At 40.2% G+C, this 16853-nt stretch overlaps 1 protein-coding gene across 3 annotated transcripts in view; it reads right to left on the bottom strand.

The window, feature by feature from the left end:
* Nucleotides 1-4076: 4076 nt before the first annotated feature.
* frmd4bb (FERM domain containing 4Bb) overlaps nt 4077-16853 on the bottom strand; it is a 31780-nt gene continuing 19003 nt past the window's right edge. The window contains exons 4-15 of one of the 3 annotated variants that reach the window (XM_053642799.1): nt 16348-16486; nt 14416-14554; nt 13829-13962; nt 13522-13638; nt 12778-13006; nt 11985-12041; nt 10598-10736; nt 10335-10496; nt 9521-10245; nt 7572-7707; nt 5895-6007; nt 4077-5794 (exon numbers count right to left, since the gene is read on the bottom strand). In XM_053642799.1, the coding sequence (XP_053498774.1) occupies nt 5914-6007; nt 7572-7707; nt 9521-10245; nt 10335-10496; nt 10598-10736; nt 11985-12041; nt 12778-13006; nt 13522-13638; nt 13829-13962; nt 14416-14554; nt 16348-16486 (2071 nt within the window). In that variant the 3' untranslated portion in view covers nt 4077-5794; nt 5895-5913. Of the gene's footprint in view, nt 6008-7571; nt 7708-9520; nt 10246-10334; nt 10497-10597; nt 10737-11984; nt 12042-12777; nt 13007-13521; nt 13639-13828; nt 13963-14415; nt 14555-16347; nt 16487-16853 lie in introns of all 3 variants that reach the window. The other 2 variants (XM_053642801.1, XM_053642800.1) reach the window with 2 other exon arrangements.

Below are 16853 nucleotides of genomic sequence, written 5' to 3'. Positions count from 1 at the left end.
CTGTAAACGAGAAAATCATTTAGTACGGAAGCCTTAAAGAGGCCATGCGTTATTTTCTTTCTTATTTTCTCGTGATCTAAACGTTAAAAAAAAAAGCTGTTTTCTCACAATATAACTTTTATCAGCAGAAACTCTCGCGCCTCGCCAACGGGACCGGTGTCGCCTGGACGTTCGCACCATCACCATCGTAAACGTCCGGCCTCTTGGGGCTTCCGTATTTCAGACGTCTAAGTATCCTGTTTATTTTTGCTCCGTCGACAAAAATAGTTCCCAAAAAAGCCAAAGCAAGATCTAGAACTTCATGTTGCCATAGCAACGCACAGACCGACTGACTCACAGACTCGTAGTACAGTGAGTGTAGGGACGGTTTCAATAAACGGTAATGGAGTATTGCTAGCATTGGAGTTTTTACGTAGGTAATACAGCCCAGCGCAGCGATGCACAGAGTGAAATGTCTCCGAGATGATATAATAAATCTCCGCACTCTTGGACCGACACCGGTCCGATCAAATTAGTGGAACGGAAAGAATTGTTGTATAAAAATAGGTAAATTATAGGTATTAAGGGGTAAATTTCTCTAAAAATGTCATGTGCTTAGGGCTTTCCCAGAGCACCATGTGACCGTAATTTTAACCCAATCCGATTAGTACTGAAAACGAAACCTCCTGGCTGATAGCGATTTGCTTTTCTGGCTCTTCCTTGACGCTAGTTACCGTTTTTGTTTTTGTAAAACGTCACCACTGGCATTTCTCAACCTCAGACAGGACCGATATCTTTCTGATATTATGTTTCGACATTATACGTGCGTTTCCGTCATCATACTGTAATTGTCAAACCAACCGTAATATAGAACGTCACATAAAAGTGAACAATCGCCAACGTAAGTCATCATTTGCGAGCTACAACAATGACAAGTTTCTTACCTTCGAAGATGAAGTTATCGGAGTTCGGCCATCGTTTTTTTTTGTCGTTGTTTTTTTTTTTTGTTTTTTTTTCCGAGCTGAGAGGCTTCGGAAAACATAGCGTCATTTTCAGTACGGGAACATCGTGAGCGTGGACGCTCCCTGGTTTTTGCAGTGCATCGTGGGATTTTTTTAGAGAGCGGACGTTCTAGTGCACTGGACAGCCCTTAAAATGGCCGAGTCCCTGATCAGTGCCCTGATGACTGACCGAGGGAGCTGATTGAGACGCACCCTTTGGCTAGTCGGCGAGGTTGCTAGCAAGCATTAAAGTTAGGTAAAAGTTTATTTTGTACTCGGGGGGGGAATTAAACGCTGCGATATTTGAGTGGTACTGTTATTCTGTGATTAGTACAGGGTGTAAACAAGTCTTCCACGCATTACCAATGAAATTCTTAAGATATTTGATAACACTGAATATGCTTTGTCTAATTGTTGTAGGTCATTTTTTTTTTTTGGTTTTACTCGCGTATAGAAACCTTCTTTTTTTTCCCCCAGTTGAACTGCATGCTTTTAAATTTAATCCATGGTTCATTTTTTTTAGTGTAAGATTCAAATTAGTAGCCATTACGATGATGATGATGTAGAGAAGTATTCTATGGCTTGCTAGCTTACATATTTATGAAGTTGCTAACCTTAACATTACGTGAAAGGGAAATTAAGTTGCGTATTTAGCAGTATTCTGTTGTTACATAAGTACTCTACTCCGTTAAATAAAATTCACAATTAAGCTCGCTAATGTAAGCTTGATTGAACTAGTCGAAATATTACAAACACACACACACACACACACACAACTTGTTTTATTCACAACCCATCAGTCAAGCAAAACCTGGGCCGTTTCTTTTATTTTGTTCGTTTCGGATAAAAAGCGACACGATCGCCGCACGTGTAGCCATGACGACGAAAAGCGGATGGAATAAACATTCAGATGTTTGCGTTTCAAACAAACAAACAAACAAAAAACATGAATCTGCGTTTTTAAGCTCAGCATTTGTACAGCACATGCGTTTCGACACGACACACGACGACGGTACAGAGAAACACAATGCCATGGTGATACATTCAGATTAAAAAAATATCAAAAGGTCCATGTTTTCCAGCACGGAGCGATCAGCAAGGATTAACATTACAGGGACATTCCACCGCTTTTCTTTAAACCGAACAAAAACACACCCTTTTTTTTTGTTGTTGTTTTTTTTGTTTTTCGCGCGTTTCATCGTGTTTTAAAATGATTTTGTGAAATTTGTGCTTGTAAAGTAAGATACAGGACACTAGGACATTAGCCTTGTAGCTTCTGTGCAAAACTAAAGGAGGTGTGTTTGGGGTAAAGATTGAATTTCTGTATGAACCGGTCCTTTATTCCGACTTTATTCCTGTTAAACACAGCTACATCACTGTCTGTGGCCGTAAGATGGAAATAACACAACCACAAATATTGGAAAATACAGCACTGTTATATTATTTTAGATATTATAAAAGTAATTTTTTTTTTTTTTTTTTTTACAGTTTCTGCTAGACCTTTTGGCAAAAATAATTAGGAGAAAATTTCGCAAAAAGTCACATTATCAATAAAGTAATTAACAATGAAAAATACAAATAAGTGCATTTCTTTCCACTTTATTGCTTTTTCACCGTTGCTTTATTTATTATTTGTATTAAAAGTTGCTTCAATCAATCAATATTATTACCACTTAGTTCTCGATCTTATCTATTATATCACCGGGCCATTGAATTCTCTAATCCGATCGGTCAGAAGCTGTTGATTAATTCCGATTCATTTTCTGTAGCATAGAATTAGTACAACTTGTTCTTCTTTAGTAAAGATAAATTGTGCTTCTAGGCAGATTATTGTGGTATAAGAGGAATAAAGAGCACACTTTGGGATGTGCTGTTATTGGAAAATAATCAACTTCATGTGGTCTGCTAAGTGTCGAGCCACATCTCACACTCCTGTCCTTGGGCCTCATTAACGAATCTTTGTAGTAAAGTTGTGTGTAAATGTTTGCATAAGAATTCAAAACGTACACAATTTTCCGAAAGGCCGATTTTCTTCATATCCGCGTACGTATACGGGATCGATCACCTGTCGAGTGCAAAGGACGTTCCCGACACGGCTCGTTTGCATTTAGTGACGCCCACAAAACTCCATAAATGGTAAAGTGCGCAGCCAGTTGGGAGCATGAAATGAACACTCAGTGTGAAGTGGAAGTTATTTTGACTCACTTCCATGCCAATGAAAATATTAAAGGATAATAATAATAATAATAATAATAATAATAATAATAAGCGAGTGATTAAATATTCCATCAGCTGAGGCGTTTGTTTACGGCTACGCACAGACAGACCGGCCTGTCCTCGGTTTATACGGCGCCGTTTCATTTGTTGTAGTCGAATGAATAGTTTTATTTCTCTTAATTTACAGGTTTGTGTCGGCTCGCGTTCTTTCATTTATAAAAAAAAAATTTTTTTTAATAAATGCCAATAAAATGAAACGGCTGGTTTTCATAGAATATTCTCGATGGTACTCTTTAATCCCCGACCTAGTGATCTAGCATGAAGGTGTTTTATTTATTTATTTATTTATTTATTTATTTATTTATTTATAATCGAGACTCCGAAGCATTTCTGTAAGTCGCTCTGGAAAAGGGCGTCGGCTAGATACTGTAAACGTAATAAAAATAAGCGATTTAAACTCGACAGCATGTCCCAGATATGAAAGTGCAGTGATCCGTGCTAGCGATATGATTTGAAGTCGAGGTTTACGTTAGTTAGCGTACCTATGTGTGAGTTCTCCCACGCTCGGGAGCACGAGTAGGATACGAACGTGTGAATACCAAATTTCTTCCATCCAGGTCATTTTTGCATTATATGCTTTCCTTAATAAAGACACTAAAATCATTTTAAAACACTGAAACTTTTTTTTTTTTTCTTCCTGATGGGGGGGGGGGGGGGGGAGTGTAATTTTCCATTAATTCACGGTTTTGTAATGCACTTCCTGCTAAAGAACATTGTCACAGATTCAGGTTTCAAACATCAAAGAGTCTTTATTTATTTTTTTCCACCCCTTATTGTGTGCAAGTTTAAGAAGAGAACAAGCTTCACTTCTTAATGAAATTTTTTTTTTTATATATTTTTTTAATTTGCTCATTTAGGGTCTGAATGTCTGAGTGCACAACCAAGCGCTGCTTCGTCTTTTATCGGTCATTAGAAACGAGTCCGATTTTTAAAACGTTCCTAGTTTGAGTACTACGAAGAACTATATTACATTACATTATATTACATAGTGTTTAAGAACTCAGTATTCGCTTGTGCACTCAGAAGCGTTGGACCGTTTTCATGTTTGTCTGTCCGTTTTCTTTTTGTTTTGTTTTTTTTTTTTTCTTCCAGACATCAGTTTGCTTTTGTACAGACAGTCAGAGGACATTACTAATTCTCCTGACATCGTAACATTCATTCATCTAAAAAAACAAACAACAAAAAAAACAGTGCTATAGGACTAAAACACAGAGTGTAAAAAGGCAGCTTGATTTAATATGGCTAGATTTCATTATTTTCACCAAAAACACAAAATCTCTGCACCGAGAATCGTTATATGACATGCTGTAATAATCACCAAGGACGGTGTTTGTTTTTCATGAACGCTATCCCTGGGAGGTCCCTAGTGGGTCTGCCTAAGTAGCCCATGTGTTCTGAGGACCTTTGCAAGGCAATCCCATAACCCATAATGGTGATCATAATATAAGTTCAGCACGTGTCTATTTTGACCTGTACACACTTTAGCCCCGTACTAAGACGACTTCTGAATCGTAAATCGGTGTTCAGACAAATATGTTTTCACGAGATTCGCTAATCAGGATAGAAATTCTTGTTTGTTTCAGCATCATTTAGTAAAAAAAAAATCAGAAAATTGTTGATGATTTCATTACAGGCTCATTCTTAAGTTCTGTGCAGTCTATTCTCACACTATACACTTTTGTTCTGGACTATCTAATACCTGGGTGTTTGTACAATAAAGTAAACGAACGCTAACATTTAGTGCTAAACGCAAATAGATCATTGAGCCTCCAGGGAAATTTTTTAGTTTTATTTTTTTTAAATGGCTGGCCAAAAATCTTCCCTCTTAATTTTTTTTTTTTATCTGTTTTTGTTGCAACAATCTTGCTCAGTGTGTTGTCAGCCATTTTAAAGCCCTCTAATTTCTCTGCTCCCTTCTGCTATATACTGTGGAGCATACTTCCTTTCCTGGCAGTTTTAGTACATCATCTGCATATTAACCTATCACAGAGCTCACAATAAAAAAAATTATCAAAAAAACAAAAACAAAACAAAACTCCAAATTTGAGACACAGCTATTATCTTTCATTCACTTTTTCTTTTGTCTGGCTGCCAGCAGCCTTGGTTTAGAAATGATTGTTACTAGGCAACAAAACCAATTTAAAAAAAAAAAAAAAAAAAAAAAAAGAGGTGTGGCTTACTACAGTCTCAGTTCAATATACGAAATAGCATGAGCGTCAGTGGATTAGGACCGATACCGCTGAACAAATTTGGATTAGATAGAGTTTTAAAAATGAACCCTTCCAACTTTTTGTCACATAATATTTTATCACCATTTGATCACGCTCTGATTAAAAACTCTCTGACTGAACTTTTCGTTCCAAGGCACAATAAAAAAAAAAAAAATCCTTTTTCTGCGTTTTCCAGGAAACAGGCGAAGACGATTCGCCCCCCATGTGTGCTGTGCTGCTGTTGTAGCGATTTGGTCCTCCAATAAATAATAATAAAATTAAAAAAAGCAAAATACATTGCAATATAAACTGCAGCATCTGTGTACACTGTAAAAAACAAAAAAAAACAAACACATCAAAATCAGATGTAAATCACTGCATGTAGAAGAAATGATTATGCTGTGAATGAAGTTGGTTTGGATCATACCGGTCTTGTTGTGCTTCTTCTAATGGTCTGTATCGGTGCTGAACACCTCACCACAGTCAGAAGTGTGTGGGAGAGAATCGGCACGCCTGGACGGACTGCATTCAGCAGGAAACCTAACACATTGGCAAACACAAAACTTGCTCGTTACCCCTTGCTGAAACCCAAACACCCGACCAATACCACAACACACCAATCGCAAATCCTCACTGAAACCCAAAGACCCGAACAGTACCACTACACACCAACCGAAAACCCTTGCTGAAACTAAAACACTAACCCCAAACACTACTTACCTACCTATCCCAAATTCTCACTGAAACCAAACACCTAACCAGTACCACTACACACCAACCCCAAACCCTTGCTGAGAAACAAACCCCCAACCAGTACCACTACACACCAATCCCAAATCCTCACTAAAACCCAAAGACCCGAACAGTACCACTACACACCAACCCCAAACCCTTGCTGAGAAGCAAACACCCGAACAGTACCACTACACACCAACCCCTAAGCCTTACTGAAACCAAAACACCAACCACGAACACTACCTACCTACCTATCCCAAACCCTCACTGAAACACAAACATCCAACCAGTACCACTACACACCAACCCCTATTGCTCATGTAAACCAAAACACCAACTCCTAACGCTACCTACCTACCTATCCCAAATCCTCAATGAAACACAAACACCCAACCAGTACCACTACACACCAACCCCAAACCCTCACTGAAACCCAAACACATGACCAGTACCACTATCCACCAACCCCTAGCCCTCGCTGAAACCCAAACACCCAACCAGTATCACTACACGCCAACTCCAAATTCTCAATGAAACCTAAACACTCAACCAGTACTACTACATGTCAACCCTAGCTGAAACCAAAACACTCGACCCCTAGCACTACCTAGCTACTTATCCCAACCTTCACTGAAACACAAACGCCAAACCAGTACCACTACACACTAATCCCTAACACTACCTACCTATCCCACCCTCAACACTACCTAGACACCAACCCCAAACCATTGCTGAAACCAAAACACCAACCCTGAACACCACTTACCTACCTATCCCAAACCCTCACTGAAACCCAAACATACAACCAGTACCACTACACACCAACCCCTATTGCTCATGTAAACCAACACACCAACTCCTAATTCTACCTACCTACTTAACCCAAACCCGCTCTGAAACCCAAACACCCAACAAGTACCATTACAATCCAACCCCAAATCTTGCTAGAACCCAAACACCCAACCAGTACCACTACTCATCAACCCCTAACCCTCACTGAATCCTAAACACTCGACCAGTACCACTACCCACCAACCTAAAACCCTTGCTGAAATCCAAACATCGAGTCCCTAACACTACCCACCAACTGCAAACCATTGCTGAAACCCAAACACCTGATCCCCAACACTATGTAACAACCATACCTTGTATGGTTACTATGTATGAGAGTATGGTTGTTACTATGTAACAACCATACTCTTGCTGAAACACCTAATCTCAAACACTTCCCCCCTAAACCTTGCTGTTCTTGGAATGCTTTGTTAGGCATTCTGTCTTACTTCTCCAAGAATTTTCACAAGGCATAATGCACAGAGGAGCATGCTAATAGAAACTATATCGGCATTAGCTGAGGAAAATTATCCTTTACCTGCTGCGAGTTGGACTGTACGCTCCAGCGAAGGACTTTTGGGATGTTGGTGTCACGTCTCCATCCGCTTCACTCTCACTCCGCCCCAAATCTGCATTAGTGTGCCAGTTTGTCCCTCCGCTAGCTGTAGAGGACACTGCACCAGGACAAAGGTAGGAAGGATGGTGCAATGGTGATACAGGAAATTGGATTGCATATATGGTATACAAATAAAATAACCCATTAAGATGATGTTATACAAATGGTTGCAACATGGTTTCTATAGTGATCTTTAAAATGTTCATGATTTCTAGGAAGGTTTTTCACTAGATTTCGGAGCGTGGCTGTGGGGATTTGTGATCATTTAGCCACAAGAGTATTAGAGAGGTCAGGCACTGATGTCAGGCAAGGAGGCCTGGGGTGCAGTCGGCGTTCCAGTTCATCCCAGAGGTGTTCAATGATGGAACAGGCTTGGACTCAGCGCCCTTAATTCCAGTGAAGAGAAATTGTAATGCTACAGCATACAAAGACATCGTATACCGTTGTACAAATTGTGGCAACAGTTTGGGGAAGGCCCACATATTGGTGTGATGGACAGGTGTCCAAGTAACTAGTTACTGGCTAACCAATTCATGAGCAGTGTCTCAAATCATATAGCATGACTTAATACGGTATGTATTTATAAGGTTAGCCCATAGTACAGACGTGTAAGTAGGCTTGTTAATAAACCCTTAGTCAAAATTGCTGACTGTTTTGTACTGAATCCAAATGATTTTTAAAATTTAAACATTAACCTACGTGTTAAGTAAAGTGAGTTATTAATTAAGAGTGATCCTCTTTATTAATATTGTTATTTTATACCATATTTAGTACCTTATTTTATAAAGTCATGCTAGCCAGTTACCAGGCTAACTGCCTACCACCTGCCTAATATTGTGTAGGTCTCCCTTGTGCCCCCAAAACAGCTCTGACCCGTCGAGGCACGGACTCCACAAGACTTCTGAAGGTGTGCTGTGGTATTTGGCACCAAGACTTCAGCAGCAGAGCCTTTAAGTCCTGTAAGTTGCGAGGTGGGGCCTCCATGGATCGGACTTGTTTGTCCAGAACATTGCACAGTTGAAGGCCAAGTCAACACCTTGAACTCTTTGTCTTGTTCCCTAAACTATTCCTTAACAATTTTTGCAGTGTGTCAGGGCGCATTATCCTGCTGAAAGAGGCCACTGACATTAGATAATACCGTTGCCATGAAGAGGTGTACTTGGTCTGCAACAATGTTTAGGTAGGTGATACGTGCCTAAGTAACATCCAAATGAATACCAGGACCAAAGGTTTCCCAGCAGAACATTGCCCAGAGCATCACACTGCCTTCTTCACATAGTGATTCCTAGTGCCATCTCTTCCCCAGATAAGCGACGCATATACTCCTGGCCATCCACATGATGTATAAGAAAACATGATTCATCAGGCCAGGCCACCTTCTTCCATTGCTCTATGGTCCAGTTCCATTAGGCCCAGTAGGTCCTAACCACTGCATAGCAGGAACACCCCACAAGACCTGCCAATTTTGAAGATGCTCTGATCCATTCACAATTTGGCCTTTATCGAAGTTGCTTATGCTCGCACGTTTTTCCTGCTTCCAACACATCAACTTGGAGAACTGACTGTTGACAGGTGCCATTGTAATGAAATAATCAATGTTCTTCACGTCACCTTTCACTGCTTTTAATGTTATGGCTGATCGATGTATGACAGTACAGACAAGTATCTGTGATGGCACCAAGCCCACACCAGACTACATTCTAGGTGTTGTTAGCAAGTTAGCAAGTGTTATTAGGTGGTGTTAGCAAGCTAACCTGGTGTTAGCTTTCTAATTTAATTGACTGTGTTCAAACACAGTACACACTTTCTTGACTCATACATAAGCTATTTAGCAAAGAATCCAAAGAAGATTTCAGTGGATTATGTGTTACCTGATGAATAAGAGCTGGTCCTGCTGGATCTGCTAAATGGAGCTGGTAGTGTTTGATAGCCCAGATGATGTTGGTACCCTCGGTCATATTCGTAGCCGTAGACTGGCCTCCGTACTGCAGTATTGCGGTTGTACCAGCCTCTCAGGTGCTCCACCACTAACGCTTTCTGCATGCTTTTAGCCAAAAGTTCATTCCTGCTTCTTGGAGGTCTTAATGTTGCATAGGGATTGTGCACCATCCCGTAATTCTTGCTGCGTCCGTTTCCATGGTACCCGTGCGCATGGTATGAGGGATTGACATTGTAGTGTCCTTCGAGTTCATTCTCGTATACATAAGCACCATTAGCATTGGCGTTAGTGTAGGGCTCATAGTCAGCAGCGGCATAGCCGGGTACGTAATATGCAGCAGGGCTGTACGGTGTGCGAGGGTGAGTGTGTGTGTGAGCGTGAGTGTGTGTGTGGTGGGGCACCAGGTTTGGCATGCTGCCCGTGCTGTGTTGGTGATGGAGGGATGAAGGGATGAGGTACGGAGGAGTGGAAGGACACGGAGGACCGAAATCGGCGCTGGACACACTCGTGCAAGACGAACAATCGTCCAGGACCTCGGTGCTGTTGCTGCGGCGACCTGGATAAACGGATCTCTCAGAACCGGAATAACAGAGGAAATGAGACTGAGACTCCAAGCTCCCACTGCGGTGCCGGAAGGCGTGGGCTGGATCCTCAGACCTGCCAGTTTAATAAAGAAATTATACAGGGAACTTGCTTTTAAAGGGGCAATAGCTGCTCACGGCACAAATTTTATAATGTTTCTGTACCCGAGCTGACTGCTGCTGTAGGCGTTACGGGTCATGGCGAGGGTCTGTGCGACGTTGTGGAGCTCAGCCTGCCTGCGAGGGACGGTTTTATACGGGCTGCTGCTAGCCGAGGAGGCGTCATGAGAGGCGTAGTACAAACCAGGCTGAACATCACACTCCAGTCTACAGGTACAAGGAGGAGACACAATACAAAGGAGACATGTTTATAAAAAAAGAGGACGCATCCATAAAAGGAGGACACATCACATAGAGGACACACACACCTGCTTAGCGCAGTGTCGTGCTGTGTGTCGCTCTCGGAGGATCGTCTCTGCGTGTCGTAGTCCAGGCTGACCGGAGGAGGAGCGTTGAGTAACGGAGAACACTGCAGGGAGCGAGATCGCCGCCGCTGACTAACATCATCTATACACACATGGCAGAGCCAATCAAACACAACATACATAGCAAAAATATTCAGTTTTTAGCAGGTTACTTACACAAATATATCACGATATTGCAAGACATTGCGATGTAATTTATGACGATATTTGTATTGTTGCAGGGTTGAGCCTGGCCAATACCTAGATAGGAGACCTCCTGGAGAAAACTAAGGTTGCTGCTGGAAATGGTATTAGTGAGGCCAGCAGGGGGCGCTCACCCTGTGGTCTGTGTGGGTCCTAATGCCCCGGACGGGGACACTATACTGTAAAAACAGCACCGTCTTTCGGATGAGACGTTAAACCGAAGTCTCTGTGGTCATTAAAAATCCCAGGACACTTATCATAAAGAGTAGAGGTATAACCCCGGTGTCCTGGTGAAATTCCCCCATTGGCCCTTCTCTATCATGGCCCCCTAATAATCCTCATCTCTGAATTGGTTACATCACTCTCTCCTCTCCTCTAATAGCCGGTGTGTGTTGGGTGTTCTGGCGCACTATGGCTGCCGTCGCATTATCCATTTGGATTCTACGCACTGCATCCACTACCCCCCCATACTATGGAAGGCGCTTTGAGTGTCTAGAAAAGCGCTGTATAAATCTAACTGTAACTAACCTCAGTGACTCGTTCAAAAAGACAAGTATTCGCAAAGTTAACATCTCTAGTATTTAATAGGCTGCTAAACAGTATGTAGCAGAAATGCGTCATAATCTGCTAACTTAATTTGTGCTTATGGTGTAGACGTATCGCTGCTAAACGGTATGCTAGTAGTGAAAATGTTCAGCATGTTGCTATTAAAGTAAAACCTTTTTGTAGCAGTTACTTTACAGCAGTGGCTAATCTGAAAGTTTGTAACGGAAAGGTTTAGCATGATTTAGCAGAAAATTTGAACTAAATGCAGAAGAAATATGTCATACTTTAACAGGTAAATATTTTCCTCATAAAATATAAAAGCAAAGCTAACCTTTCAAAAATTATGTGGCAGACATATTTAGGGTAGGGTTTTTAAATGAATATCTGCGGGGAAAACGTTTACCCGGCCGCCGACTTAAAGCACGTTAGCATGTGGAAATGTTTTACACTGCTAAAGTGAATGTTTGTAGCAGAAATGTTTTGCTAGCTGGTCAGGAAAATTAGAAGGGTGAGGAATTTGACGCTTGGGGCTAAAAAGATTTGCGTTTAGCGGCTGTAATGAACGTCTAGGCTGCAGAAATGACTTTACTTTCTCACTTACTGTCATCCAGAGGATGGCTGTCAGAAAGGGAGCTGCATTCTGACTGACCCAGTTCTTCTGTAACAGAGAGAAAGATTTCAGTATTAGTTATATATAGCAACATGTGTGCGTGTGCGTGTGCGTGTGCATGCCCCTTTGAGGATTCGCTAAACCCGAGGAGACATGTTAAGAACAAACGGCGGACGTTTCAGCTAAACGAAATGTAAGAAATGTCCACGAGTACGGTTTAGGAGAAATGCTTGATGTTCATTTCCACGACATTCGCTTTGCTTTAAGATGGATTTCTACGCTTCACAATGTACATGGATTTAAAGATATATTCATATATATATATACCACAGCGATGACAAATTCTCGATTCTGATTGGTTAGAAAGGTGTCGATTCATTTTCTATAACAGCATCTCTGACTGTAGTGCGGCTGCGAATCACAGACGTTTATATTAACGCACTCGATCTAGTACAATATCATTTACAGTACTAATGATGTATTATTGTATTCATAATTTAAGTCTAATAATGAACAGATTAATAATGTGGTGGTATTTAACAAAGAAACCTATCATTATCGATATGGTGAGTTTTTTTGTAAAGGAAACTTTATTTATTTATTTATTTATTTGTTTGTTTAGCATTTCTGGAAGGAGTCTCCAGTGTCAGCGCTTTGAGCGGTGAAACTTTAAGTTTTCCGTCACAGGAAAGTCTTCAGAACAGAGGATGCTGTGTTTTGCAGAATAGTTGTTTGGATGTGTGTGATATGATTCATGCATCTCTGGACAGCCCTTTGAACTCACCAGCGATGATCCGCGAGGCTCTCTGCGTGGGTCTCTTGCCCTTCTTGACACGGTAGCGGTTCATCTCATCCTCGATCTCCTGAAGTTTCTGCATGGCATCCAGGCAGTTCCTCCTCCGCTTCTTCTTCACCGTTTTGCCGATGTCGGGTTCCGACGCCAGCTTTTTCGCCGCTTCCACGATCTTCCGCTGCAGAGCAAAACGACTCTCCAGGTTCCTCAGGTATGGATCCTAGGCAAAACATAGACACTCTTAAATCGTTTTATCATGCATATCGTTAAACATCTGAAAATTCAAATCGGTTAATAGTCTTGATCAAAAAAATATACATAAATATCATACTTACATGCAATGATATGGAATTGTAAATGGAATTTTCATGCTTTGGTTTCAAATCCAATTTTAAAAACAATCAGATGAATTTTATCAATTTGGCTGCACAAAATAAAATTCAGATCAAGTAACCGGGGTCCAATCATTTCTTGACTGCTGATCAACTTATGAAGGTTTTAAAGCCTTAGCGTACAAATTCATGCTACGAGCTAAAAATGTAGATTGATCTAATTAGACATCAACATTTTGAAAAACATCTTTGAAGTAAAATTTTTTTTATAGATTTATTACATTCAAATCCAAATCAATACACACCATAAGTACCATTCTATGATTAGCAGAAACTTACAGGGAAGTGATAATACACTTAGCAATGTATTAAAAAGCACCTCTGGATCCTAATTTGCACCAACCTCATTATATGGGAAAAGGTCGTCCAGTTTAAAAGATGTGCCGATTCTCCTTCTGACGCCAGGAGGTTTCTCACCCACACTCATTGGGTACTCTTTAGGGAGTTTACCAGTCAGCTCCTGGAAAAACAAAACAAAAACCAAAACAATACAGTACAACATACTGTAAATGTGGAAACAAATACAGTAATAGATATGTTTAAAAAATTTTGTTTCATCAAACCAATCATTAAATTCCAGCTACAGACGGATTCAAAATAATTATACCATTCAACAATAACAACAACAACTACGGATGATGTATTCTTACCGCTTCCCTCAGGCATATCTCTTTCAGCTCGGCCATTTTCTGGTTCAGGATGTCTTGGATTTCTTTCTCCTTCACCCTTAATTCAGCCAGCTTCTCTTTTTTCTGCTCATCGTTCATCTCTGAGTCTGCAGAACCTGGACATCAAAGTCCATATTAATATATACCGTGCATTCCGTCTGGCAAATAAATAAATAAATAAATAAATAAATAAGATTTTTAAAAAGCGGTTAAATGCTGATTATAGTAAGAAACAAAATTATTGGAAAGTACAGGAACGTAAGTATGGGTTTAAGAAGAAATATGAATTAAATATGAATAAAAATGTATTGTTTATATTAAATAAAAGACAACGAATAAGCAATTATATAATATTATAACGTGCTGTAGTAATAATATATTACGAAATATTGTCACGCAGTTGTATAAGTAATATTTTATTACTTTATTAACATTAGAGTACTCGCAAAAAAAAGGATGACAGAATATCAATTATTAATAATATTAATTGTGATTTATTAAATAGACTGCGTTCTATTGAATGGAACAGAAATGAAGCAGACAGTCACCTGAAATAAAAGTAAACCCACCGGTTGAGACGAGGCTTCCGTTGCTGGCCATGATGAGCTGATTTTTGGTCCCCACGTTAAGTTTAGTGGTTTTGGCGGCGCCGTTTTCCGTCAGGTCCACTGCGATGTCTCCTAAACTCCTGGCTGCGGTCATTTTAGCCTGTCGAGGAAATCTCACTTTACAGCAGTGACACTGTTGAATCTGTTGTTCTCCAGTTTTATTGATTCATCTTTGGCTATATGATGCTACTAAGTCACTAAATTTTACAACCCCAGTCCTGGAAAAAGTTGTGACAGTATGGAAAATGCTAATAAGAACAAAGAGGAGTGATTTATAAATGTACTTTGACTTTGGAAAAAAAAAAAAAGTATAAAGACAAGATATGTGATGTTTTAACTAATCAACTGCATAGTCTTTTGAAGATATGTACACATTTTGGAGCAACATACGCTGCCATCCAGAGCAGGACAACGCCAAACCACATTCTACCTGGATTACAAGCGCATGGTTGCGTAAACAGAGAGTACAGGTGCTAGCATGGCCTGCTGCAGTCCTGACCTGTCTCCGATTGAGAATGTGTGGTTTGAGGCAATGAAGGCCCTGTACAGTTGCTCAGCTGAAGAAATGCATAATGGTTGAATGGGGGAGAATTACGCTTGATAAACATAACCGACTGGTGTCTTCACTCAGCGTCCAAACGCTTAATAAGTGTTATAAAAAAGAAAAGGTGATGTAACACAGTGATAAACAGTCGACCGTCCAAACTTTTTGGAAGCGTGTTGTAGTCCGCAGATTTGAAATGAGTGTAGATTTTCAAAATAAAATAAATAAATTCAATTCACAAAGTAGAACATCAAATAATGTGTTAATAATGTGTTTTCAATATAATACAGGGTGAAATAGAGTTTTCAAATGACTCTTTTTGTGTTCCTTTTATTTATTTATTTATTTTTTCCATACTGTCCCAACTTTTTCGGAAAGGGGGTTGTATTAACAAATTATAGACCACTGTATACAGTGAGGGGGGAAATAAGTATTTAGATACTAAACACCAAAACTGATACATAGGTAAAAAATAAAAAATAAATAAAAAGGTATTGGACATGATATTAAACAAATACATAGGTAAAGGTTGCGTAGAAATAAATCAAGTTCTAGATATAAATGCAACGGAAAACCTGTTCTCATGCAAACTGGTGTCACCTGGTGTCATTTTAAAAAAGTGTCGCCATTGGTTGAGAAGATTTCATGCAACAAGTAGCGATCATGGTGAAGTTTAAGGAGCTTCCTAAAGTTCTTCTTAAGCAACACTTGAAAGGAGAAAGCTAGCCTCAGCAAAGACCTTAAACATCCAGTACAATTGGTTCAATAACATGGAACCACAACTAATGGTCCAGTTGGAGAGAAGCCGGCAGTCAGTGGAAAAGAGTTGCAGGTCGAGCTGAAAGCAGCAGGGTCCATCAGATGGACTCTCATAACCTTGGGGATTTAAAGAGGATTTGGCAACAGGAATGTAACCACAGTACTACTAAAGCTAATTACTTCTTACCATAAACGTTTTTGTTTATGCGTATGAATGCACCCTTTTGTGTTCAAGTCAAAAGGCATTACGGGTGTAAACGTGACGTGTCCGAATACTTATTTCCTCTCACTGTCTCATAGAAAGTAAATAAAACGGCTGAATGATTCAGAGAGTTGAAGGCTTTCGTGTAACTGGTGATAATGCCATGTTGATAATGCCAATGCAAATGTTTCATCTTGTTCCACTGGACTGTAAAGAATGTGTTTAATAAATCCGATGTCTTTCAAAACCTATCTACATTTAATGAAGACTCCAGAAAGACGTAGTATGCTGGGTAAATCAGGACAGGATCAGGATGAGCCTGACTACTGCCAGCTAATTTCTGCCTGCTGCAAATGTGTGTGTGTGTGCGCTCACACATATAACTGACCTTGCTCTGTTTTCGATCGAGGTAGAACTGATGCTGACTGATGGCCATCACCCAGATGGTTTTGATCAGAGAGTGAGTAGCATACCACGTATAGATCACCAAACCCGTCTGTCCGAACGTACGCTTAGTCACCGCTCGCCTGCGAACACACAAACACACACATGGTTTCGACCCAACTTTTGACTAATCAAACTGTTTACCCACCAACTAAAAGGTTTCTGGGGCAAAGCTTCAGTCTTTCAACAATTCCCTTTAGACTTCCATATTATAAGCGAGTTTGTATTGAATGGGTTTTCTAGTTGTTTTTTTTGTCCCCCCTTCACTGTAGGGAAATAAAATGTTGTCCTTTTAGTAATTACAAATCCAGCTGGGGAAAAAAAAAAAAAAAGGTTTGTCCAGTTTGTCATTTCCTGGAAAACCATAAAAAAAAATTCCTGATGACTCAGCCTGCACTCAGCACGTGCACAGAAACCTAAATTCCGCCCTTCGAAACGTCTCCGGATCCC

Source organism: Ictalurus furcatus, chromosome 15 (genome assembly GCF_023375685.1).
Source record: "Ictalurus furcatus strain D&B chromosome 15, Billie_1.0, whole genome shotgun sequence".
NCBI lineage: Eukaryota > Metazoa > Chordata > Actinopteri > Siluriformes > Ictaluridae > Ictalurus > Ictalurus furcatus.
This window is presented reverse-complemented; position numbering and strand designations above follow the sequence as displayed.